At 44.4% G+C, this 25,438-nt stretch overlaps 1 protein-coding gene across 1 annotated transcript in view; it reads right to left on the bottom strand.

Moving 5' to 3' along the window:
• The window catches only part of nrg3b (neuregulin 3b), a 72,037-nt gene that overhangs the window by 4,915 nt on the left and 41,684 nt on the right, over positions 1-25,438 (bottom strand). The window contains exons 3-7 of the mRNA XM_078103800.1: positions 17,599-17,672; positions 12,832-12,858; positions 8,795-8,897; positions 6,647-6,773; positions 2,207-2,316 (exon numbers count right to left, since the gene is read on the bottom strand). Coding sequence (XP_077959926.1) covers positions 2,207-2,316; positions 6,647-6,773; positions 8,795-8,897; positions 12,832-12,858; positions 17,599-17,672 — 441 coding nt within the window. The remainder of the gene's footprint in view (positions 1-2,206; positions 2,317-6,646; positions 6,774-8,794; positions 8,898-12,831; positions 12,859-17,598; positions 17,673-25,438) is intronic.

The raw sequence follows: 25,438 nt of genomic DNA, 5'->3' as shown, positions 1-25,438 counted from the left end.
TCCCGGTCTGTGGAGCAATAAGCATGACTAAAGTTGACCCCAGTCTGATGTTGTGAAAAGTTATATTGATAAAGCTGAACCATGTCAATTTTGTTCCCTATCAGCATGCGGATGTTTTAATTAGAATTAACTAAAAGCTGAAAGATGGCTGTTGTAATTATTGAATGTTAAAGGTCTAAAACCGAAGGGCAGCTGCTTATCTCAACTACAAAAAAAATAAAAAAGTACAACTTCCTGATGCTAAATGGGTCAGACTCGCTGTGAGATTAATCAAGCACGTATTTCATTAAATCCTTCTCGGTTTGGGCTACTTTTTTTGGGATATACTAGAGAGAGGCAGAAAACACTGGAAGACAGAGGACGCGTGACAAGAATAAACAGCATTTCCCACAGAAACACACACGCAACGCACTTCTATTATAGTCTCTAATATATGCATGTGTTCACTCACTCAATTTGAGAATATTGATTAGCCTACAATTTTCTTCTAATCCAATCATGACAACGGCACAAATGACAACAATGATTGACTGCTGACTGTGTTATAATTATACATTAACTTGGACCCTGTTTTGTCCCTCAGATTTTGCTGCCAAAGCAACTTGGAATATGCTTGAGAACAGAAGGAGCTGCGTTGATTCAGAACTTGGAAATGATTGTTTTCCCCACTGACATTTGTACAACAGGCACTGTGCAACAGAGGTAGAAAGTGTTATTTTATAAAAAAAACGTGACTTGAGGGAGGAATGGAATTTGTCTTTTAAAGATATTGATTCCTGGCATTTCCTTTTGCTCCACTATTTTAGTTGAAGTTGAACCCAGGCTAAAGGTCAGCTTCATTATTATTATTATTACCATTAGAACCATTTACAACTGCAATTTAAATGAGCTAAGGATGTGTTTACTGCTATTTAACATAGGTTAAAAATATTCCACAACGCTAAACATGATTTACGCTACAGTTATCATTCATCTGAACGTACTGCTCCTCGTTCCGGGTAAAGAGCAGGTGATTTTGAACATGGGATATAGATTCAGGGATTCATGGGATGTCCACGTTGTTTTCCACAACATTTACCAAAAGATAAGCTGTGCATTTAAACATTTAAATCAGTCTGCACGTGCTCATAAGGTTCTAAACCCTATGATACTCAGTTAACCTCTGGCAGCGATATTGACGGGACATATCGACACGCTTTTACGGAGCATTTCTCCCGATAGCCCCAAATGGGCTCCACGTCTCTCCTCTCAACATCATCCGTCACATTCGAGTTGTCCTGAGCCTCCTCTGAGGACCGGCCCAACACATGATTGACCGTCAGCTGCCCTCCGTGAAGCACCTGCACGCCACTGTGGGGAAAATAAAGCCCGGACGAGTCGGAACCATCCGCACAGCCACACATGGCAACCTTTCTCTCAGTTCCCCGTTATTATTAATCCTGCACACTTTGCTCCCTTTCATCGGTGTACTTTATCTCATTTTTCGTTTGTCTGTTCGTTTGTCTAAATGCGCACAGCAGTGTGGCGACTCTTCAAATAGACGCGTGGGGCCTGGCGCCTGTTCTCTTTTCCAGAGTTGCTTCCAATGTTGGAACACCGTCAGATAGAGCAAAAAGGGCAGACGTTTTCCAACAATTTGCAAAGTTGCAAAGGGCAAAAAAAAGAAAAATTCTGAAATGACTTGTTGCATGCTGTGTCGCTGAACGTCATCTATACTGTAATAGTGCACCTACATCATCACAGCACATGAGGCTTTTCTGTAAACATCCCGCATAGGGCCATTGTAACACGCAGCACGCTCTAAACCCACATGTGGTTCATCTTCTGTCACTCGAGGGACATGAAAGGAATCTGGTTGAACCGATGTTAAACTCTGCATATTAAACAGAGGACGTCTCCTCCTCTCCTCCTTCCTGCATCGGTGTGCAAGAACTTCTGCCTGAGCACACATTTAATCACTTTGCACAATTTACTGGACATGTCGTGTAAATACAGACGTTTCCATTCAAAACTGTTTTGATAGCCAAACTAATAAGCATCCTAATAATATAATGAAAAATAATAGATTCAAACGAAGGATTTGCACACAGGACGTCTGTATTATCTACTCTGTTGCAGGATGGTCACATTTCCCACTCGGCTGCCTCTCCTTTCTGAATACGGTGAACGAAATGAGACAGGAAGTAAGAGGATTTCACATTGTCACCTGAAGCGCTTCCCTTTGGACAGCGCTCTGATGAGAATGGGTGGGGCTGCTGTCGATGTGCCCGGTGCCACGCCGCTGCTCTTGACAGACGATCCGTGAGAACGGCAGCCCTGCGAAAGATGAAGCAGAATAATGCGTACAGCGAGCCGTAAAACGTGGTAATTCGGGATGTATCTTCCTTATTATCCTCGGGTTGAACATGACACACAAACGGGAAGTTGCTTTGTCATCATTTAGCCTTGATTCATTTGTTATGATTATCAAAATGAAATACAAGACGTTCAGCTGTAAGGGGATTTTATAAGTCAACACATGCAGGGGTTACTGTATGTGGTTAAGCAGCAAGTCCCCACTCAGGTTCAAGTCCCCAGCGAGGTCGAGGATGTTCTCTCACTGATGTAACCCCCTTAGTGCGGCGGAGTGTCCTTAATTACACTTTACATTTTAAACTGCGGATTAGGAGGGGACGCTTTGTGAATAAACTCCACCATGGCCCTCGTAACACCCCCGCCGCACTACAGAATTAATCCCACACAAGATTATATTAATGGTTTCCAAAGAATTTACCCCCTCAATTCTTTTCCTTTATTCTTATCAGCGACGAACGCCATTATCACACAACAGGCTGAGCCCTGCGCAGCAACCACGGATGCCCCGAGAACACCCGCCCCCCCCGTGTGAGGCCCTAAGTCACCAGATAATTCTGTTATTCCAGTTCCGCTACTTCCTGCACCGGCCTTTCTCTCCGTCTGATTTTACATCATTAATGTAATTGCATGTGACTTGGAGGCAGTTCGGGCCGCTCACGCCCGATAAACCTCTTTTTCTCTCCCTTGTACTCCCTTGACTCCCAGAGGGAGCTGTTACTGCTCTTCACCAGTTGTGCGAGAAAATAGGATCATTTCGGCCACCCTCTCATGTGCCCTGCAGGTGGAGAGAAACGCTCACTCTCTTGGAACAATTACTGTGGCAAACATTCCCAGAGGATGATATCGACGTCGGGGCATAAAATAAATAGTTTGTGGCGGACGGTGGCGGACGCGACGGCCGCGACCCATTTCGCTTGTTCCCTCCTTTCCCCCTTTTGCCGTGTTTTATGCCACTTTGTAAAAAGCCTCGGATAAACACACACAAACACACGAATGTATTTTAAGGGGGAAACACAGAAAAAAAAATGGGTCAATATGTTGTCCATCAACTACATAGCAAGCAGAAAGGCAAACCAAATGCGTTTGGAGCAGCATTAATCCTCCTCGGATTACCATCCAATCACATGTCCTGAACTCTGCATGATGGGACATTTGAGCGTTCTTCACTGCAGATGCAGTTTACTGCTCAAACAAAGCAGTGAGTCCACGTGACGGCCATTGATAGCAGACGTGTTTTTAGGCTCTACAAGAGCAAAATGTTAATCACTACTTTCAGCACTGTGCACCGACGTGCACATTAGCATCGACGTTGTAACTGTTGACAGCGTTATTAATGTTGCAGCTGCACCGGATTTTTCTTTTATTAATCATGGCGCTACCTACGGAAGCTGCTGTCACAACACCGAGTGAACGAGTCGCTCGTATGGATCCTCCATGTGCTGCACCACTACTGAGTTAAAAAAAAAAAAAGTAATACAAAAACCCACATCTTCCAAAGACAGTTTTATGCACCTGCAACTTTAGCTTGTTGGACATATTTCAAACATTCCCTTAAGTCCACAATGTGTCTGTCGGACCACATGACTGTAGAGAATTATAAAAGTGGCGTTGGGGTAAGAGAACGCTCCCTTGTGCCACAGCAGATCTTTTTTATTGAAATACTTTTCTGTGGATTTATGTACACAGGGTTCTTATTATTCTCTACAGCCATGAAGTATTCATGCTGCCTTTACTCATTCCTAAAGGTTACCTCAGTTCTTTAGTTCCTTAGTTTATTTGTACAATCTGAAAAATACACAAACATAACATAGATAAATAATATCGGCGTGAAGGAAAAGGCCACTGGGCTTATAATATAGCATATAATAGTATAGAATAAAATATATATATAACAATAATACGCACGAGACATGACTGAGTAATATTGTTGACAAGATTATATGAAACCACAATACAAAGCAGCGTATTGACTTTTTATAGAGATTTCTCCTCAGTCTTTTCTCAGAGTGCGACTAGTTAGTTTCCTCCAGCTTCAGTCTCAAGGGAGTTGAGTTTTTTTTCTAGTCTGGTCTTTCCAGCCCGTGTGCCCATCTCCTTTTATTTGAGAAACACTATTATTGCCACACAGGGGTTGATTTAACTCTCAGAGGCGCGGGAGGCCTTTTACGATTCAATTACATTCCAATTTATGTTTTTCTTATGCTTTCCCTTAAAAGCGCCGTGAAACAACTCATGCTCTCCTCTGCGACTCGTATATATACTAATAGAGGTCGGGCTATTTGCGAAAAAGTGCAGGAGCGCCTGGAATCCACTTGCCTTTGGAAATCCCTATTCACAGATGGAGGAAACATATGCACGGGAGTTTCTCCAGATGTGTAAACATGTACAGGTATTTGGGTTGACAGATGGAAGAGACACACATAAACATGTGCAAACGCCGCTTGAGCCAAGGCGGGAGTGCAAAGGATTCCCACATAATAGTTGAGGGCGGTGAAGTACGCACAGTACGTCAGGTAACCTGATTTGGTCCAGGCCCTGCAGAAGGAAATCAACGCGTAGAGGTGATGTCGCCGTGTGTTGAATCCGTCTCTGCGTCGCTGCGGACGACGTCTTGCGCTCAGTGAGCTGAGGCGTTTTTTTTGTGGGAGGTTAAAGATACTCGAGTGTCGCCTCAGCTTAGGATACAGGCGACACCGACCGGAATGGACCTTCATCGCCCCCGTCTGCACCTGCCTCGACAGAGTCTGCCCTCATCTTCCACCTTGCTATCTCAAACGCACACAGCGGGGGAAAAAATATATATATATATATGTTGAGCTTTCTGCTGCCCTCCCTTTGTGAGCTGTATCTTTCTCCGCTTTCTCGTCCTCTGTGCAAAACCCAGGGAACTCTCAGGACCACGCCACCACCCACAGGACGTCCTCTCCCTAGAAGGTTGGTAGCTGAGCGAGTGGGTGGAGAGAAGCAGTGGTCCCGGGTGTCGCTGTGGCAAACATGGTGGGAGAATCTTTTCCAGGTCTGTCGAGCTCGTGCCCCCTCCTGGGTGTTTATAGCCGGCGATCTTTAATGTCCCACCTTAAGCGCCCTTCACACTGTTGTGGTGTTATTGCTCATTTTCTGCGTTGGCCTCCCCTCCTGGCCTCCTGCCCGTGTCCAGCTCCGACAGCAGTCCGTGGCGGGATGCAAGGCGTCACTTTCATGACTACGGGCCTCGCTTCTGCACGCGTGTACAATAAACTGAACCGATGTACTGGGACCGGTGGGGTGGCAGTGGAGGGTTTTGCGTTATGATTTTGTCTGTTTTGCAGTGGAGACGTTTTGTGTTGGAATCCATTTGAGTATGATTTTTTTTTATTTTTTTTATTCAACACAATTTACATGAAATGTTGTACAAGCTGTGAAGCTGTGAAGCGCTAAAAGCGCTAATTTCAACTCCAGTTGCGTGGTTGCGGTTAGCCCGAGGGCTGTTTGTTCCAGTGGGGGACAATAGACACGTTGCATTATTGAAGAGATCCAGCGCGCGGCTTCATTTGGGATCACGGAAATGACAGAATAAGGTTGAACTTGAAGGAGGAATTCCCGGCGACGGCAAATACATTTGTGTCACAGACAAAACGTGTCGGCCATCAAACAGGCGTGCCGGCCCTCTTTTCTCCTTTACAAGTTCATCTTCATGCGAGTCATGCATGTTGCAAAAGTCATATTTATTCATGCGTTTGCAATCTGACAGTAACACCCGGAGATTTGCACATCGACAGAGAGCCGGTGAAGATTAGCGCAGCCACAAGACACAAAATCATTATTGTGTATTTTCCTCAAACAGCAAAAAAAAAGATGCTCACCAAACAACAAATAAAAAAAACATAACATTGCGTCTCATTAAAACTTATTTTCAACACCAAACAAAATATTTTGTGTTCTGGAAAGTGCTAATTGCCCTTCTTTGATGCATTAGGCAGCCGTTGGCATTCTGTGGACTAATCAGGCTGATCGGCGTCCTCCGCATCCTCCACGTGCTGCGCTTTAAATGTCTGGGTCACTTTTCTCTTCGCCGTCTGCCGCTGCGGTTTGTAGTGGCTTTTAATTCATTTCAAGCCGCTTTTTTTTTTTTCGGAATGCCAACAACCTCCCATTTCGACCAGAGGGTTGTCGGTGGGATTTTTCATTGGGGAGAAATAGCTGCCGAAACTACGTTACGGTTCGTCGGCAAAATGTTTCGGGTGTTGTTCAGATGCAAATGATCGTAATAATGACAAAGAGAAGGCTGGAAACAAATCTATACGTGACTTACCTTTTGGAGGGGAAGGCTGTATTGGAGCCGGGGACTGGATTTGGACATGAGGCCGGAGGCGTTCACACCGCTGTCCCTCAGGCTGCGGCTCTCGGAGAAATGAGCCTGGAGTTTCTCCCTGTGTCTCCTGTGGGGGGGGGGGCAGGTGTGTGTGGGTGGAGGTGGGGCGAGAGACAGAGAGAGATTGTAATACTGGGACTGAAATTAAGATGTTTTTGGACAATTAAGACTGTAATAACTACAACCAAAATTTGAGAAATTGATTCTTATGAACCACTCTGTAAGCTTTCATACACCCATGTAACAGCAAGGTAAGTGTTCATATTAATATACATGATATACTTTAATGCTGAAAAAGGAAAAACACACTCATACGTTCATTACTACATTGGAAACAGTGGACGCTTTTTTTTTCCGGGGCTGTCACGGAAGGTTTAACGGAAGTAGAAAAAGTGGTCAAACTGGTAGCAAAAATAGCATTAAGGGGAAAGATGTCTTGCACAACTGAAAATTTAATTAAGCAAATGTAGCGTGAAACGTCCATTACATGCCTTTGTGATAATTCGCTGGGAAAAGGAATAAATTAATGACAACGGTTCTCCAGAAATACCTTCACACAGAGTTTCCATCTACAAGGAACATGTCTGGCTGAATGTTTTAATGGCTGGATAATGTGCATGCATGTTTAATCCAAAGCTACAAAGTGAACACGTCACATTGATGGTTTATTCAGCCATTTGCATCCGGTGACTTTTATGCTTCATCAATAGCTTTTGTTTTGTCACTTGCATTATGTTCACCTTAAAAATTGCTAAAACGTGAGACGAGCAAACAAAATGTTTAAAAAAAACTATATTTAAAATGCGACAGTCTTCCTTCATTTTGGATTAAACGTTAGATTGTATAATAAAATACTTGACGCCAGAGTAAATTAAATGTTAATTCATCATTAAATGTTCATTTGCAGCTGATGCTTCAAGCCCGGAGCAAATTAGACGAGGTCACCGCCGGAGCGCCGTGCAACGTGTTCGTTGTGCTTAACCTTTCTTGCAGTGTGATTTGTATGCTCAACAGGATGCGTTTTCCTCCGCGCGCAATTGGCCCTCTCCTGCTGATGCGTGGCTCGCCTCCGACTGTCGCACAATCAGGGGATCGGGATTGGAGCGCCACACGGAAAACGCCCAGACAGCTCGAGCGGGCGTTTGAACCTTTATTTTCACCTTTATTTCCTTTAGAGCAAGTTACTTTTACTTTTTGAATGTACTTATATATATTTTTTTATTTTGTAGTTTGCCTACATCTTTTTAATTTAATACCTTTATTTTTTACCACTCATGTCTTTATTACATTACATGTCATTTAGCTGACGTTTTTATAACCCATGACTCTTTTTGCGCGGGGAGCAATTAGGGCACTTGAGACAATATGAGCAGCCAGGGTTTCGAACCGGCAACCTCGCGGGTTCCCGGCGCAGCCTCTCTGCTCCATGTGCCACCGTCGCCATCTTACGCTGCCTACCGGTCTCTTCCTTTTATGAGCTTGGTTGTAACTCCTGGCAAGTAGTAAAAAAAAGGCTTATTGGGTAAATGTTTGAAGAGGACAACAAACTGTGACTAACTGTTGGTTTGATTGCGAGTTAGAAGCAAGAAGAAATAAATGTTTTCCCTTCAGCATTCTGCCTTATCCACATATCATTGACTAGGCTTTGATTTTCCTTTTTTTAAGGTATTTAAGTTTTTAAGTGTACAAGTAACCCTCTTATCGCTAACTCTGTGTGGAGTTAAACAAAATGATCAGAAAGGTAAATCTACTCTATGAAGAACCGATACAAATTAAAAGGAGGAGTCTGGGTTCGGATCATTTATTTAACCGTTGAGCAAAGCCTCTCAGGTCACTCTGACCGTAAAAAATAAAACCCATTTTTGTTTATCAACACCAAGTCAATCAACCCGACCTACATTAACTCCCTCTTTTCACTTTGTCATTACTTTCACTTTGTCTACGTTGCTTTTCCTTTTTCCTCCCCTGAGTAATTGACTTCTCTCATCTCTAACTCACAGTTGAGATGTCATTGTGCGTGTGTGCGTGTGCGTGTGTGTGTGTGTGTTGCCTGCTCTACGAATGTGGTGCATGGCTTGCGTCACTCACTTGTTGCGGCGGTAGAGAGCCATGCACGCCACTCCGAGAAGACAGATGCCCGAGGCAATGCTGAAGATGGACAGCACCTGCCGCTGGTAAGTGTCGCCGCTCTCTGCAGAAGGAAGGGGGGCGGGGGGGACACAGTTCAGGCCATTGGGTGTCTTACGGTGACACAAAGCACATGAGCCGAGATTGAGCATGTGTGCGTGAATTAACATACCGAGCTCACACACGAGCAGCGAGGGGGGGGGGGGGGGGGGGGGGGGGGGGGGGGGAGGACCCACAACCACGGCCGCACGCACACATCCAACCAGAAATGGGCATTAGCATAGTGGCGGCCGACGCTGCTGTCAGTAAATGTCAGTGTTTGAGTACGGGGTATAGGGACATGACAGACCCGGGCAGGGCTCAGTGACATGTGCTAAGTGAAGTGTGATAATCATTTTGTTCAGACAAAGCCAGCAGGCGAAGAGCACTGGACTGTCTGCACAGCAGGGGCCCAACCGCACGCACGCGCATGTGTGTGTGCGTGCATGCGTTTACTGTGTGTGTGTGTGTGTCAGCGTTCAGAGAATGACGGCGACAGGAATTAGCGGCAAATGAATGCTGCAGGAGTTCCCTGTCAGAGCCCTGCACATCAACAGAGAGGCTTAAGGCCGACAAGCAGCAGTTGATCGTAGCGGATATTTGTCCGACCGAGCAGCTGGATCGTGGGGGTCGAACCACTTGCCATCGTCCATAATGCATGAGGGCGAGTGTGGGCCGTGCACTGGCGAAGCAAAAAACCAATCGCACGATGGTCAAAATGAGCCACAGTCTAAAACCTGCGACTCCTAATTACGCAACCAACCCACTGGTTCTCGTGACCCCCCCCCCCCCCCCCCCCCCCCGCCCAACCACCTCCCGTGACATTCCTCAACTCAATCAAAAGCAATAAATCCCCCTGGTTCTGATGTCGCCACCTCTAAAAACAGCGGGCAGAGTGCAGAAAACATCACAACAGTAACCTTTACGCGCTCGTCTGTGGCTTTGGCGCTGTCACGGAGCCGTCCTGGGAGCTCGTCTTCCTCCCTTCTTGTCCACTCCGGTTATCAACTTCCTCTCGCGCCGGTTTTGAGGCACCGTCGGATGGCCTCTCGGGAGTTCAAAGGGTTGCACTGGAGTGGCAACCGAGCACGGTGTTTTCACCGTCTTCCCTTTTATTTGTCTCCCTCTGCGTTACGTGAGTGCTGTGTCAGCGTTTTTTCCGGGGCGGCGTGGGGTAACAGGGTTCAAAGGCAATGCAAACCTTCTTTTAACATTCGAATGCTTCTGGAAGAATATGAAGATAACATTCGAATACGTCCTGATTGAAGTACAGTGGACCATATTAGTGGGGATATACAGTATATATATATATATAGATATATATGAGTCTATACTGCCCACTCAGCTTCTGTGAAAAGGAGGCGGGATGGATTGGAATTAGAATTAGAATTAAACGGTCCATGTTAGTGCCTTGAAAAGAGAAACTTGAGAGACTCACTAAATTAGTTAGTTTATGTTTTGCATATTCTAACAGCATATTTGGCTATTGTTCATCTGATGTGCTAATTAAAAGAGTTGCAATAAAGATGATTGGGGCAGAATATTTTCCATGCGGAAAATAAAAAAAATATCAAGTTGCTTAAAGTAGGTACGACTTGATTTCATACAGCAAACCTTACAGGAAACCATCAAGTCGTTTTAAGAATGAATACCTAAAGTAGTGAGTGTATAATACTATACAATACATTAAATATTAATGTAAATCACTATAAATTAAGGCTAATTTCTCACCTGAGAATGTAACTGGTGTTTATGCTGCAATTTGTTGGACTGAAATCTTCTTATTTGTATCGGCAAATGTGGATAATATCAGACCTGGGATATTATGGAGCCAAATTCAGGTCAAAAGTTGAATCAAATCTGAACCTTTTTGTTGTTGAACATTGAAAAATACAACAATGCATTCAAAATAAAAATAAGTGGGAGAAAAATATTTCGCGATGAATATAGTTTTGACTCAGCTCTATAACTTTTTTTGAATAAAATAGTTTTTTCTTTTTTTCAATCATCACTTGTATATATTTTTTGATATTCACTCTATTATATTTTCGGTTGCAGATTTTATATTTTCAGATTCAACACCAAAGGTTCACATTTGTTTTTCAAATGAACATAACCTTTGACCTGGATTTGGCTCCATAGGATATGACCGTCAGGTTCTTTATGCAGTGGCAAATAGCATACTTGAAACTAATATTTAAATGATTTAAATGGTGAATCGGTCTCACAGAGCCAGGCTGTTATCTCTGTGGCACACAGCAGCGGATCTATTCATGCACTTTACAAATAAACAACAAATGCCACTTTTATTTTCTGTATCCTTGCAATCCCCCGCTGCCCGTAACCGCCAGCGAAATGACCTCTCGACGGTTCCATCTTTGAAACATATGGGAACTATCCCGTCCTTCGGCAACAACATCAGTGGTCATTTGCGGCGCCACCTGGGACGAGCCTCTGCCTTCTCCTGGGTAGATGACGTCGGCCTGTTCCAAAGCCTGAACGCAAAAAACAGCCGTCTACAACGATCTGCTGAATGGCTGCGAGGGGAAGCCCACATGCAGCATGTATATAAAAACCATTACAGGGCTTTCATGCCCGATGCCTACGAGGAAATCTCGAAATTAGATGCAAGAAGCATTTTGGGAAACGGAACTAACTGAGCAGCCTCTGCCACATCGGCTGAGACGTGTCTTATGGTCCCCAGGACGATACAAATTCCATACGGCAGGCGATGCCGTACGCATGGTCAGATCAACATGCTGTGAGGAGAAGCATGCCAAGACATCCATGACAAAGTGGGTAGGAGAATTAGCCTGAAATACATCAGAGAAAACTAGACATGCAGGGCTTTGGAAAGCCGCCGCCCCCCCCCCCCCCCCCCCCCCCCAAAAAAAATGACAAAAAGGCAAGATTACCAAAAGCACTCAATCCCACTTCAATTACAGCTTTGCTGTACTCGGATTGACATTCTTGGGCAACACACATTTGACTTATATAACGGCTATCAAAAGATTCCTTTCTACAGCAGAAGAGAAAGTCCTAGTGCAACACAATAGATGAGCGAGAGACCACGCACATAAAAAACAACCTCCGTCTTTCGCCCGTGCAGCTACCCATCGATCAGTCCTTTTCTCATCCCCTCTAATGCACCCGGCCGCCCCTCTCCTGGAGCATTCTGGACTAATTTAGTCCCCAGATTAAAATCACTGAACTGGGGAATGTCGTGTGAAGCGGAGGCTTCTGCTTTTGGGGGCGTCCTCAGCGAGTGTGCGATGTGGCGGCAGCATGTGAGGCCCCGCTAATGGAAAACTTCAACAACGTGCAATGTCGGATTTCATGTTTGCACAAAAGAGAGTCAGAGAGCGAGGAGACGATGGCAAAGAGACGATGAAAAATGCTAAGTGTGGCGCTGTGGAGGTGGTGTGCAGGAGGGTGGGGGTACAATTGCATATTCCCTCTGGACAAGGAACAGTGTGACATTATTAACAAAAGACGAGCTCGATCATTTGTTTGTTTTTTGAGATTTTCTCCCCTGGAAGGCTGAAAGGTACCCAACCAGAGGTTGAATTGTAATTCCATCGCCTTGCATTGCATCTGCGCGTTGCTTTTCATAGCTCAAAACAAAGACAGATGTTTTTCACCATTATATTTGTAATGCAACGTCTTCAGAAGCGGCCGGTGAGCCGACTACACATACGCGTGGCATGCAAGCAGACGTCCAATTGTCAACCTGCCTCATTGTTGTCTCTACTGCTCCGTCGTCTACAACAGCACTGTTCCTCATGCAGACAGCATACACCTAATTCACCACAAACGGTGTTTCCATGGCGACCGGCCCGCATTAATTTTCCAAGGTGAGCGGCCTTGTTTTGCTGGGTTGTGTGCTTCACGTGTGGTATTTCACGGACGCAAAGCACATTAACCAAACCTCAAAAACAGTCAATGAAAAGTTGTCTTACCCATGAACTCAATCCCAAGTTCATCCACTGTTCCGTAAAAGGCAGGATAGCATGAGAGAAAGGAAGGGGGGGAGAGAGAGACAGGGGAGGGGGGGGGGGGCGGGGAGATAAAATAGTTACAACATGATGTGCCTCTATTTTACTCCGAATTCACCTTCGGGGGAGAGCAACTAGAGCACAAAGTTGGTTTGACGGCTTCCTCTGACATGGCTCTCCCTCGTGCACCAGGTAATGAGCCAGGCGGCCCCAGATGCTTGCTATGCTTTTTGCGAGATGCACTCTGAAATCACACAGCCGACAGCGGCTTGGAATGGAGAAAGAAAACAACAAAGACATGGGGGCAGGGGTGGGGGCAAGAGGATTAGACAAAGTATCGTGAAAATGAAAGTCGAAGGTGACATATCGTACAGCTTCATGTCACGGACGTTGCTTTGCACGGAGCTTATGTATTGATTAAAGCCTGAGGCGTTGCGCTGATTGTTCTCCGAGCAGAGCTGTTCAATATTCAATTTCTGGTCACCTATAAAGGAAACACACGTGTTAAAATGCATGCAAAACTGCGGGCATTCAGTATATCCCACGCTTGTTTTTGTCTCCCCTACACACGCACACACACAGACACAGTCTTCCTTCATGCAGTTAAGACTTTTCTCCCCAATCCCAGCGCTGGGGGAACCGATAAAAAGGAGCACTCGTGTTCTTTCCACCCTGACAGTGTTCCTTTTTCATGTCAGTGTAATGTAATCTCATTTAAATTAAAATGAAACCCTCACTAGTAATTGCTTTTCTGACAGAGGTGGTCCTAGTTTTAAATAGAATGTGGCTTGCCAAGCTCCTGGCAGATTAAGTAGTGGGCACTCTCCGAATAGGAAAAAGAAAAAGGCTAACAGGGAGGGGGGAAAAAAAACACATCTGTTCTCGGATGCGTTTTGATTGTACGTTGGGAAAATATTACAGCGCTACAAGTATGAGATGAAAAATCAAAACAGTAGAACCGAAGCGAGTTTGACATCAAAGACCAATGAACATTTAAATGAATGGATTTTAAATTATTGCACATGGTTATCTTTCTCTATTAATGGGTGTGATTTGAGCAAATAATAATTTTTATAATTTTATTGTGAAATTTGAAATAAAATTATAAATCAAGAGAATGTTTCAGCGAGCATTTAGATCCTTTGTTTTAAATAACAGGGAACGTATTTACTCCGTGCCTAATAGGGATAGGGGATTTCGAGAAAAAAAAATAGAAACGAAGGCGGGTTTATTGTCCCGTAGTTAATCAATCGATAAACAATTTGTGTTGGTATTCCAAGAGAGGTAAGTGTCATCATGTTTTAACTGAACGCATTAATTGACGATGTACAGACTATCTTGCAGCCTTGCAGGATTATTATACACAGATTTGGATTCACAGCAATATATATATATATATATATATATATATATATATATATATATATATAAACTGCGTAAATAACCGCATGATTAAGATGAAGACGAGACCTCTGTTGCTAGGCACTTACGTTCACTGTGTAACAAACTCTCTGCAAGGCCAGATAAATCAACGCAGTGTATCACTGATGCTGCCTGATCTGTGTTATCCATTCAAGCTTTTCTCTGTCATTGCCCATGGCAACAGCCAACACACCCCCCCCCCATATCCCGCTTCCAAATCGCCCTGACTGTCACAGCTTGTGCAGATGATGTCATTACAACACTGATGCACATCCCTCGTTCTGGCATTGCCTCGTCTGGAGACATTCACCAATCATAATACATGCAGGCTCGCAATCCGATGCACTGGCAGCTCCAAGCCCCCCCCGGGAATCGTTTACGCCGTCTTGTGGGAGCCTTGAGCGAGCTTGAAGAATACCTGTGCATCGTGTCAGAGGCTCTTGGCCCTGATTAAGAGGCAGAAAACTGGCGTGTGGGAGAGACAATGGCAGAAGTGAATCAGCTCCTTAATCCCCCTCCTTCGTTTGGGTGAGCAGGGAACTGGGTAGCCAATCTGTGTGTGTGTGTGTGTTATTGAACTCAATATCCTGTGCAGCTACTTACTCCAGACCAAATAGCTATCGAAGACAAATAGTTCCCATTTGAGGCCTTCTTCCTTCCTAAACCAACATCAGTTCCAGGCCCTTCAACTATCCATAGACCCCCCCTACTTGCTTGCTATGCACCGATATTCAACAGTACGGCACCTTTTCCCCATCTTATGTCTGTGTCTGGGTTCACATAGTGCAGCTGGAGTACCTGAAAGGGGGCTTTTTTGTCCTTTCCCCCCCCGGGCTTTTGAGATGTGCGAGACATTCTTTCTACCGTCTGCAGACAGCGTGTGTGTGTGTGTGTGTGTGTGTGTGTGTGTGTGTGTGTGTGTGTGTGTGTGTATGACGGGGGTCTACGTGTGCGTGCAAGCCAGTGCGGACCTCTCTGTTGAGTGGCCGGTCAATGCGATGACAAAGAGCGGCGGTGGGGGGGTGAGGTGGGTGGACGCTGAGGATTGATTCCAGAAATGCCTGTCTGATGCTGAAGACGCAGTATTAGATCCTGCGTGTAAAATAAGCATGTAAAAGCGAACCCGCGCCGAACATACACTGACACGCACATTTGAATGAATTGAATTGCCCTGGTGTTCGGCCTACTTGTAGTTGCTGATAGTGTGTGCATGTATGCCTGCATGTTATTATATGATTTGGCTTTAGGACGCAGGATTATCTTCAAAACCCTTCGTAATCTGGGTAAATTTTAGATTACTTTGTATCAACAGAGATCAAAATAGGCTTCCTTCCTCTGTTAAATCTTTCCGGGTACACTTATCTCTCATGGTGGCTGGACGAAACGCGGACAAAAAAAATGGTGGTAAATGTGTGGAGTTGCAGTACAATAACATTTCTAAACATGTTTTGATGAAGCCATAATTGTTTCTTTCAATAACCATTTGATGGATATTGCGGCAAGACTTTTTTTTTTCTTCCTCTCTCCAGCCAAAAGAGCCTTTACACGCAAATATTGTGTATTCTCTCTCCCATTGCTGGGGGATGCGAATACTATGTGGCAGGTGTATGCTCATGCCCCGAGGAAGCACAGCGTCCAGGGTAAAAGTTGTTTGGATGAGCTCTTCTTTATACAGCTGCAAGCATCAATACAGCAGGCCACGCATTGAGTGTGTTCCCAACAGGCAAGCAACTTTTGAAATGGACACCCACACGCTTATATATAGGAGGATACATATATATGTGTGTGTGTGTGTGTGTGTGTGTGTGTGTATATGTGGTGTAAGCAGGTGGATGTAGGTGGATGGGGGGTAACTCTGTGTTGACTCTGGAGCCTGATTGAATGAAACATCTGTTGTGTCTTAAATAGAGAATACTGTACATACAGCCAAGAAAGTTTTTCACCCCCATGTTTTCTTTTTTTCCCTCTGAAACGTCCTCTGTAAACTCCGCAAGTCATACAAAAGTCATACATTTGACTTGTTATTCAGTACATTTATTGGAATACATTTTTAGTTTATCCGGAACTATTTTGAACTCCACTGCGTTTTATCCACGAATGGATGACTCATTCTTGTAGGTTCTCTAACTTTCTTGCACTATGATGCAATATAATAAGAAGCATTTCAAGAAATATTATTCATATTTGTGGGTTGGAAGGCATCGCAAATACCCAAATAATATGTTGTAGTCAGACTTTTCTTTAATTCTCTATTTCTTTGTGATGAATACTGAATAATTGTATCCAAACAGGAATAAAGCAAATCAAACTTTGAAGGAAAAATTACCCTTTGCCTTATCGTTTACACTTCACATATGGCATAAAAAAAGATACCTCAAACTACACTGGATACATAAAACAGTAACGAGAGCATTGAAACAATTTTGTGATTGAACTGCTTTCAATGCAGTAAATATGGTCCCTGGATTTAACACAACAAATGTATGTACAGGATATTTGATTGTATGGCATAAGTTATGTGCATAAAGTTGTCTTCATGTCATTTACCACGTGGAACAAAGCGTATTTTAGAATTCTGGGGCTCATTGTCTGCCGATACAAGATCAAATAAATCCCGCTGTGCAGACTGGCTGCAGTGAGCGAGGGAGAAACATGCGTTGTGACATTGGCTTGTGACCCCAATAATAAACTCTCGGTGGGCCTCGTGGCAGCAAACAGAAGGCAATAGAGTCACTCCATGAAACAGTGTGATTTTGTAAAGCCGCGGGCACACGGGAAAGACCAATTTCTCTTCCCTGCACCTCTGCTTTTTGCTTCATTTTTTAACTACTCTACACGGCTTTAATGGGGATTCAAAGACTCCTCGGGAATTGTTTTTCATGTGCGGTGGGAAACTGAAGACATTACTTCCTTTTAGCGGGACGAAAACAAAGCAAGAACAAAGAGGGTAATACGAGATAGTGGTTTTATGCACAGGTTTTAGTTTTGATATCTCATAATTAAATGTGGGCCAATAAAGGAAGCAGTCTGTGCCTAGTAACTAAATTCAGTTTTAGTGCTCCAACCATAAAATTCACATTTTAATAGTATTAATAAATGTATCATCACGTGTTAAACAAATATTTGTGTTTTACTTTATGCCTTAAATGATTAGACGAAAAAAGGGAGGAAACTCGGTGGGGGAGTGAGGGACATCCTACAAAAGTGAACACTGGATTTATATCTATCCTCTTTTGACTGATGCAATACAGCCACAGATTCATTCCACGGATCAACGTATCAAAGGGCAAATAGAAAAGGAGCGCGTACTTGGGTCGGACAGGATAGCATCCGTCTTGGGTACGAACTGGTCACAGCGTAGTCCATGGTAGCCCTCTTTACACCTGCAGAGAGAGGGAGAGGAAAAGGAGACGGAGAGCGCGATTAGAAGAAAGACAAACCAAGCGCTAAGTGCCGGCGCGCAGCACGAGACTTTCCAGATAAGGAAAGTCAAGAACCTAAAATATGAGACTCAATGGAAAGTCCAAAAAAAAAAAGAAAAAAAAGTTGAGTGTTCACCGAAGGCCTGAGGTGGCAGGGCGAGATACACAGAATCTGTCGAGAGGGTATTGGGTGAGAAGAGAGAAAAAAGAAAACGGGAAGGGGGAGATGGTCTGGGCAGGCCTAAGCAGCGTCTGCAGCCTCACTGATAGCACATGACTGACAGGAATGCCACGTCCCGGTGGAAGAAGCCGGGTATTGGGACGGAGAGTTCTTGGCGTGATGCAGACGAACTCAAGATCTACAGTGGAGGGGAAGCTGCCGTGGTTGGAACGCTCCTATAAACAACGTCCTGGCACAGCGCGGATATTTGCCTTCATCACCCAGTAAATATCTCCCCGCTCTTGACGCCTGCGGATCCCTCAGCAACTGTCATGGATGTATCCAGCACGATTATAGACGTTTTTTTCAAGTTTGTCTGGGTAGTGTTGGAATATCTCAGCAACACCCTCATCGCTCCACATTGTCATACATGTACAATTCCAGTTAATGGTTGGGGATTATTAATTTTTAACAAAATGAAGAATGAAGAAAGAAGAACACTTGAATAACATTTATTCTGTCAAAATAAAACAAAATAAATGTAAAGTTTGCTGTTGTCCCTCTGCACTCAGCCCTAGTTTGGTAAAATCCTCAACAGCTTTTGTCTCAAAGGACATTTTTATTGCCTCTCTTCAGCAGTGGCCACACTGTGAGCTCATTCAGTGGGCTGATCCATCCCTTTTTACGGCTTAGGGGAGACAATTGGGGGGGGATTTGCTTTGATGTGCCTCTTTCAACATAAACTTGTACTTGAGTGAGCGAAGTGTCGCAGTCGTCTATATCGTCTCTCTGGGTCGATGACACATTGTAGGTGAACTGCGGGGATTTGCGCTGGCGCATTATCTGTCAATATCTGTCCACCGCGTGTCCACCGCTGTCACACGCAGTATGATGTCCCCGCTGAGTGACGGAAAGAAGTCCACCTTTCGCCCTCATTCAGTTTGGCTCATTCTGACAAATACAAAACAAGAACGGCCGCCAGCGGAAAAACTGTGTGAGATTGTCGTCTTGTTTTGTTTTTAATATCTCAAGCTGCAGTTACAGCTTTCATTTGTTCATTGTGCCCCAGCTGAGCGTGTGCAGCGTCTTCTGCCTCCTATTTCTTCTGTAAAGCAGTATGGAAATGACGCAGGATACGGCCCTCTTATTTTTGGCTCCGAGCTGATAGTGGTGCCAATGCACCTGCATCTCTTTTTTCACCAGGGTATCCACATTTTGCACCTGATAAATGGCTCCAGAGGAAAAGTCTCCCACCATGTTAACTAGAGTGTCTTGAAGATTAGGTGGACAATTTGCATTTAAATGCAATTGCATTTTCACCTCTTTAGGTCAAGATTCTCAATGAAGCGTTTGCTGAAATCTGGTGAATTCTTGAAAATATCTGTTCCTTTGACTTCTTAAATGCCCCATAGTGTTCATCAGGTTGTTTTTTCCATCTGTCTATTGGTGCTGGAGAGCTAACAGTGGGTTTTTAGAGCTAATTTGCTGAAAACAGCAGCCTGCGGCCTCTGGAAACGTCCCTAAACGAGAGCGTGGAGAGTTAATCAAAACAGCACAGAGTTCTGTGCCAGCAAACCACATCAATGGGCTCAAAAATATTGTAATTCTTCATACAGCTGATCGGATCTGCAGAGTTGCGTTCTTTATTAATAAAAGGGATACTTTCCCCTCCCGACACGTACAGACATTAATTCCATTGTAATAAAAATGATTGCAGCCATTTAAAAGAGACTAACTGAAGGATGCACGGAACATTTTAAGTCATTGGTGTTCTAGAAAGTGAGTTAAAAAAGCTCTTGAAATCCCTGTTTATAGCGACGGTGGAAACAGTCAATTTGTGTTCTGTGGCAGTAAATACTCAGCACTGCACCTTTAAACACATTTCTGTTCATCGGATGTTTGAAAAATACCCTTGAAAAAGCTTAAACTGGTCATTTCATTGATAAAGTAAAAAAAAAAAAACCTCTATGTTAATCTGTTTTGGCATGCAAAAGAGGGGATAAAAAACGTAATACTCTCATGTCATTGTCTCTCCCACAGACAGGTTGTGTACCTTTTAATCGCACTAAAATGAATGACAAAGTCCCTGGCAAATCTTTCTTTCATGCACACACAAACAGATCAATGAGAATATGTTGTTATCTTGTGTTATAGAGCCGATAATATTAATTAGTTTCATTAATATGACAATATTTTGGCCTTACAACTGCTGTCTTGCTGGACATTTTTCGAGAAATGCTCCTTAATAGTAGAGACGTAGGGTCAGGGATTTATTGTTGGCAAAATCAAGTAATGCGGGTGACACTGCAGTTCCTTCTATCCATACATGCTGAATTACCCGTCTCTTGATTGCTGTGCATTTGTGAGCCTGCGCTGGTTTTGTTAATAATTTGCATGATATAATATAGCTCTAATAGAACGTCTGTGCTGATCATAGCATCAGTTGGAGTCTCGTGGTCATTGTTCATAATGCACTCACTATGCAAATGTTTATCTTCACATGTAAACAGCAAAAGCTAATATGATTTAAGTGATCTTAAAAAAGCTATTTTGAGAAAAAATATGAATCTGAAAATCCATTTTAATACCATCACTAATTACCCTAGCCCCATTGAATCGCAACACACATTTTAGAGTGGAATGGAATATGCTAAGTAACATCGGATATGATGCGCGAAGTACCGATCCCAATGTCTAAATGTCTGAATAACCACCAAATGAAAACTGCGGTTGTGTTGGAGTAATTATAACATTATAACATTATAACAAGGCCACATTGGGATTCAAAACATGAGAAAATCCCAGTAGAAGCTGGTGTTTTTGACACATACATTCATCCCACAGCCGATGTTGTTAAAACGCACACATCTCCCCAGGAAGCCTTGTTGCTGGTGATACTTCCCGAGTAGCCAGATACAAACTTTTAGGACAGCCTTTTGTTCGCAGTTCGAAACGGATTCATTGATCGGGCCCCCGAAACTCGAGCCCCGCCACGCCGCCAATCATGCACCGTATAAAAACTCAACGGTGAGCCGTCTCCGTCGCCTGCCGTTGCTCGGCTCCGTCCTGCATCACCTTCTGTCCCCGAGTGTGAGCCCGAGACGCCTTGTTAGTATTCTCCATCTTACGCCAGTCTGGCTCTCTGTTTACGCCTGGACTTTCTTTCTGCGCGTCTGCGTCTCCATCTCTGCTCTTCTCGGCAACTCCTCGGCGCTCTGTGAATGCACTTGTGTGTGAAACGCGTCCGTCGAATGGATGCTGAACAATGCGAGATAACGACGCGCCTCCAGCGTGTGTTTGGGCAGTGGGGGAACAACAGCAGAAACCAGATGTGTGTGTGTGTGTGTGTTCCTATCATGTAGATAGATAGATACTTTATTGATCCCTCAAGAGGGAAATTTTGTTATCGCAGCATGTACAGGGAAGAGTAGAATAAAAAGATACACATTATATACAATATAATAAGATAACAAATATTAAATTATAAAATTAAATTAGTAAGTAAACTAAACTGAAACAAAAGAATAACCTTCAAAAGAGACAATAATAATAATTTGTAAAAGGGGAAGAGGAAGAGCAGCAACATCACAGCAGTTAGTTTAGCCAGAGATGATTTATTGTAAAGTGTTATTGCACTGGGCAGGAATGATCTCCTGTATCGGCCCTTGTGACAGCGGAGCTGAAGGAGTCTGTTGGAGAACGTGCTCCGCTGTCCCTGTAGCAGGTGGTCAGGATTATCCAATATGGACAACAGTTTCTTCAGTGACCTCCCCTCCAACACCTTTTCCAAGCTGTCCTGTTTGCAGCCAATGATGGAGCCGACCTTCTTAACAAGTTTGTTAAGTCTGTTGGTGTCACCGGCTCCAACGCTGCTCCCCCAGCGGACCACGGCCAAGTACAAAGCACCGGCCACAACAGACTGATAGAACATCTCCAACATCTTGCTGCACACATGGAAGGATCGAAGCTTCCTCGGGAAAAAGAGTCGACTCATCCCCGTCCCGTAGACGCCGTTGATGTCGGTCTTCCAGTTCAGTCTTTTGTCGATGGAGATACCCAGGTACTTGTAGTCCTCGACCATGACCACCTCCTCTCCCAGAACCCTCAGCGGTAGCGGAGCCGTCGTCTTCCTCCCGAAGTCCACCACCATCTCTCTGGTCTTGGCCACGTTCAGGAGCAGGTGATTTCTGCCCGCCCACACCACAAAGTCCTCCACTGCTGCCCTGTACTCCTCCTCCCGTCCATCCCCTATACACCCCACCTCTGCAGAGTCATCAGAGAATTTCTGCAGATGGCAGGATGTAGACGTGGCGCATGTTTTCCTCCCCCACTGCTCCGCAGTAGCGACTAGCCTTTTAACACATGTTCAAGTCACAGAGAAAACACACCTCTGGGTCTGCAGGACGACGGAGGGGAGGGGAGCGCCGCCTCACAACTAATCACCCCCCGGCCGTTAATCAGCTCTAAGAAAAATGGGGGATAGTTGGAGCGCCGGGGGAGGGAAAAGCGGTTCAAGGAGGAGAGAAGGGACGGGAATGTGATGGTGTCAACCTCACTTTTTTATTTAATCCCTGGCGCCCGTGAATTTTAGCTTCCACCCGTGACATGAATAAAGGGGACATGAGCTCCGGTTTTACTGCGTAGCCGGTTAGCGCTTAGTGACTACATCAACAGGCCTGCACCTCACACTGACGCAAAATATCTCGTGGCCATATTTCATTTCTGCCTTCACCTTTAACAGCCTCTCTTGACATCCAAATGGGTAATTGTGTTGCACAGCTTGTAGTGAAAGTTTTACAAGACAATGTAAAACAAAATGTCTGTGCAGCAAATAGTGTGTAAAATGTTTCCCGGCCAAGCATATTGTTTGGAAACAAGGTCAAACTATGCCCAGGATAGAACATTTCAAGGGTAAAACACACATGTTAAATGAAGTAATTGATTAATTAGTCCATATACTGTAGCGCAATGTTATCAATTCAATATGGCAACTGTTACATCTGAGACAGCTAAAATCAATAGTTTTTAGCTGTCCCATCTTTGAATAGAAAACTTGGCATCCCCTGGGGTTTAACATTATGGTGACTTCACTTCAAAAATAAATATGTATGGGCCCTGTCAAAGCCCCACAGTAAACATAACCAGCATGTCTAAGTTGATCTGGGCTATATGAGAGGGATTTATGACCGAAGCTGACTAACCCTGAGCTGCAGGACACGGCTATCATCAGCCTGCCAAAATCAAATGAAGCATTTTTGCTGGTATGAATTTACAACTCATGACTCAGGAGATACAACAGCACGTTTCATCCACGTATGACGACCTGGAAGTGAAGAGAACGCATCTCCAAATAGTTTAAAACAGGTAATGTTGGACTGAATCCATCTCCCTTTAATTAGCTGATTTTGATTACTTTCTTCAGTCCCTCTATCAAAGGCAATCATTGTTTAGCAGCAGGGGTCCTCGCCACACTCAAAAGGCAAATTTAGCACACTGCAAGTGTGTTGACTCACTGCCACGTCTCATATTGCAGATCAACTGGTGTATTTGATGTTGATAAGTATTACTGAATTTGGGCGTAAACCTCCATTTCCATTAATTGACCTGCAAGTCATGCATGATAAAAACATCTAATCTGCATATGCATGGACTGCACAGATGCAATATGCTGCTCTGTTAATTGCTAAATATTAAAATAAATGATTTAAAGTCCATTCAATGTGTGGAGATGGTGACTGTGGCATTTCAATTTTCGTTTTTAGATACAGCGCGTACAGTGGACCGAGATACCAACCTATTATCTCAGCAGTTTAAATACAGTACAGGAGGAAGATGAAGGGAGGCAGCTGATTTAAGCTGCATTCGCTTTCCACTGCCGCCCAATTTTTACCACTGAGAAGATCGGGATGACTAACTACAATCCATTCTTTATGAGCAGAAAAGGAGTCGACCTCCAGTGATCTGATTTCTTTTATAACGAGAAAAACACACGTAAACATATCACACACATAAACACGCACACACACACACACCCCCCAACAATTCACGTTCAATCTCAATATCAAAGCCTAATCAGGGGCTTGACACTTCCCTCATTGTTATAAATGGGGTACGAGAGAGTTGGCTGCAATCTGCCCAGCATGCTCTACGGTAAAAAAACAAAAAAAACATGATACAAGGCCAAAACGCCTCCATTAAAGGCCGCCTTGCACCTTTATCGCATGAGCCATATCTCCATCCGTCTTTTGCAGCAGTGCGGCAGGGAAGGAACGGCGGACATGATTTATACCTTGAGGAGATTCGATGGACGTCTGTCACGAACGCGAGAGCCGTTTACATGCAAAGAGTGCAAAGCCGCTACCAGGATGTGACACTGAAATGCTTCACCGAGAAGAGGCCGGAGAGAAGTAAAGCTAGAAGGACGTCTGTCGCTAAGCAGCTCCATTATAAACCGTAAATGTAACTGGGAAGGTGTGGATCTAAACACGAGGCATAGCAGTTCGTTAATTGCCGTTACCAGAGTTACAGTAATTAGAGCTTCTACACGATGCTGAGTAATGCGCCACTTTACTGTTTGAGTAGATGCATTGGTAATAAAGTTTAGTAAGGTTCTACTGTCCCCGTTCCTTTTTAAGCATTCTTACCCTGAATACATTTTGCATGGGAGAAGTTTTACAGCATATTGTATTTCCTTGAGCCGCAGGCTGCTAAAATTTGCCGCTGCAAAGTCCCCATTCCGCCGCGGGGATCATTACAATTTCATCAGCTAAGACAGTAAACAAGGCTGCTGCAGCCATTTTATTCATCAAGATAAACACACACTCACGCACACTCGGAAACCAACTAGCCAAATGAAATATTCTGACGGAGAGCAACACAGCACACGGTGTTCTGTCCTGGTGCCCCCCCCCCCCCCCAATCTCCCAATTCTCCAAGTAGTCATTAAGCTCTTGGAGGATGAAGACGGCCCGGCTTGTTTGCCTTTGCGCGCGCACAAGCAGGGACGAATGCGACACTGGGAAGCTGGCACTGCATCACGCGGCAGCGCACACTACATCACGAGCCCGAGAGTCTGTAACAGGTGCTGTTTCAAAGGACTGGAGATAACAGAGGGGATAGAAAAAGGGTGAGGGGAGATGGACACAGAGAGAAAAGGGGAGACGGGGGAGGGCGGGGGGCTGCTGAAGGGGATGTATTCCTCTTCATCTTCTCTCTCTCTCTCTCTCTCTCCGCTGTGTGTGGATGTGTGCATGCACGTGTGCACCCAATTGCAGAGATGCGCCGGCAGACTGGGAAACACTCCTCTGCCTTTTGAAGAGCATAATACGTTAAGCTACCCCCTCTTGAAAAAAACAGAGGACGGGTTTTAACGGCGAACCGTGGAGGTTAAATATTCATGAGATTTGCACTTTCAACCCTGTATACAAGACGTCTGCCATGTGCAGCGTTCACCGCGCGGCGTGTAACCTTCCGTGCTTCCCATCTAGTCATTCCTTATTTAATAGTGTAATGCTTGTATATTTCCACACAAGTCTAACACAGCAAATAGGGAGTAATGTATCGTTAT

Source organism: Gasterosteus aculeatus, chromosome 5, assembly GCF_964276395.1.
Source record: "Gasterosteus aculeatus chromosome 5, fGasAcu3.hap1.1, whole genome shotgun sequence".
NCBI lineage: Eukaryota > Metazoa > Chordata > Actinopteri > Perciformes > Gasterosteidae > Gasterosteus > Gasterosteus aculeatus.
The sequence above is the reverse complement of the archived record's forward strand: the minus strand, read 5'-3'. Positions and strand labels throughout refer to the sequence as shown.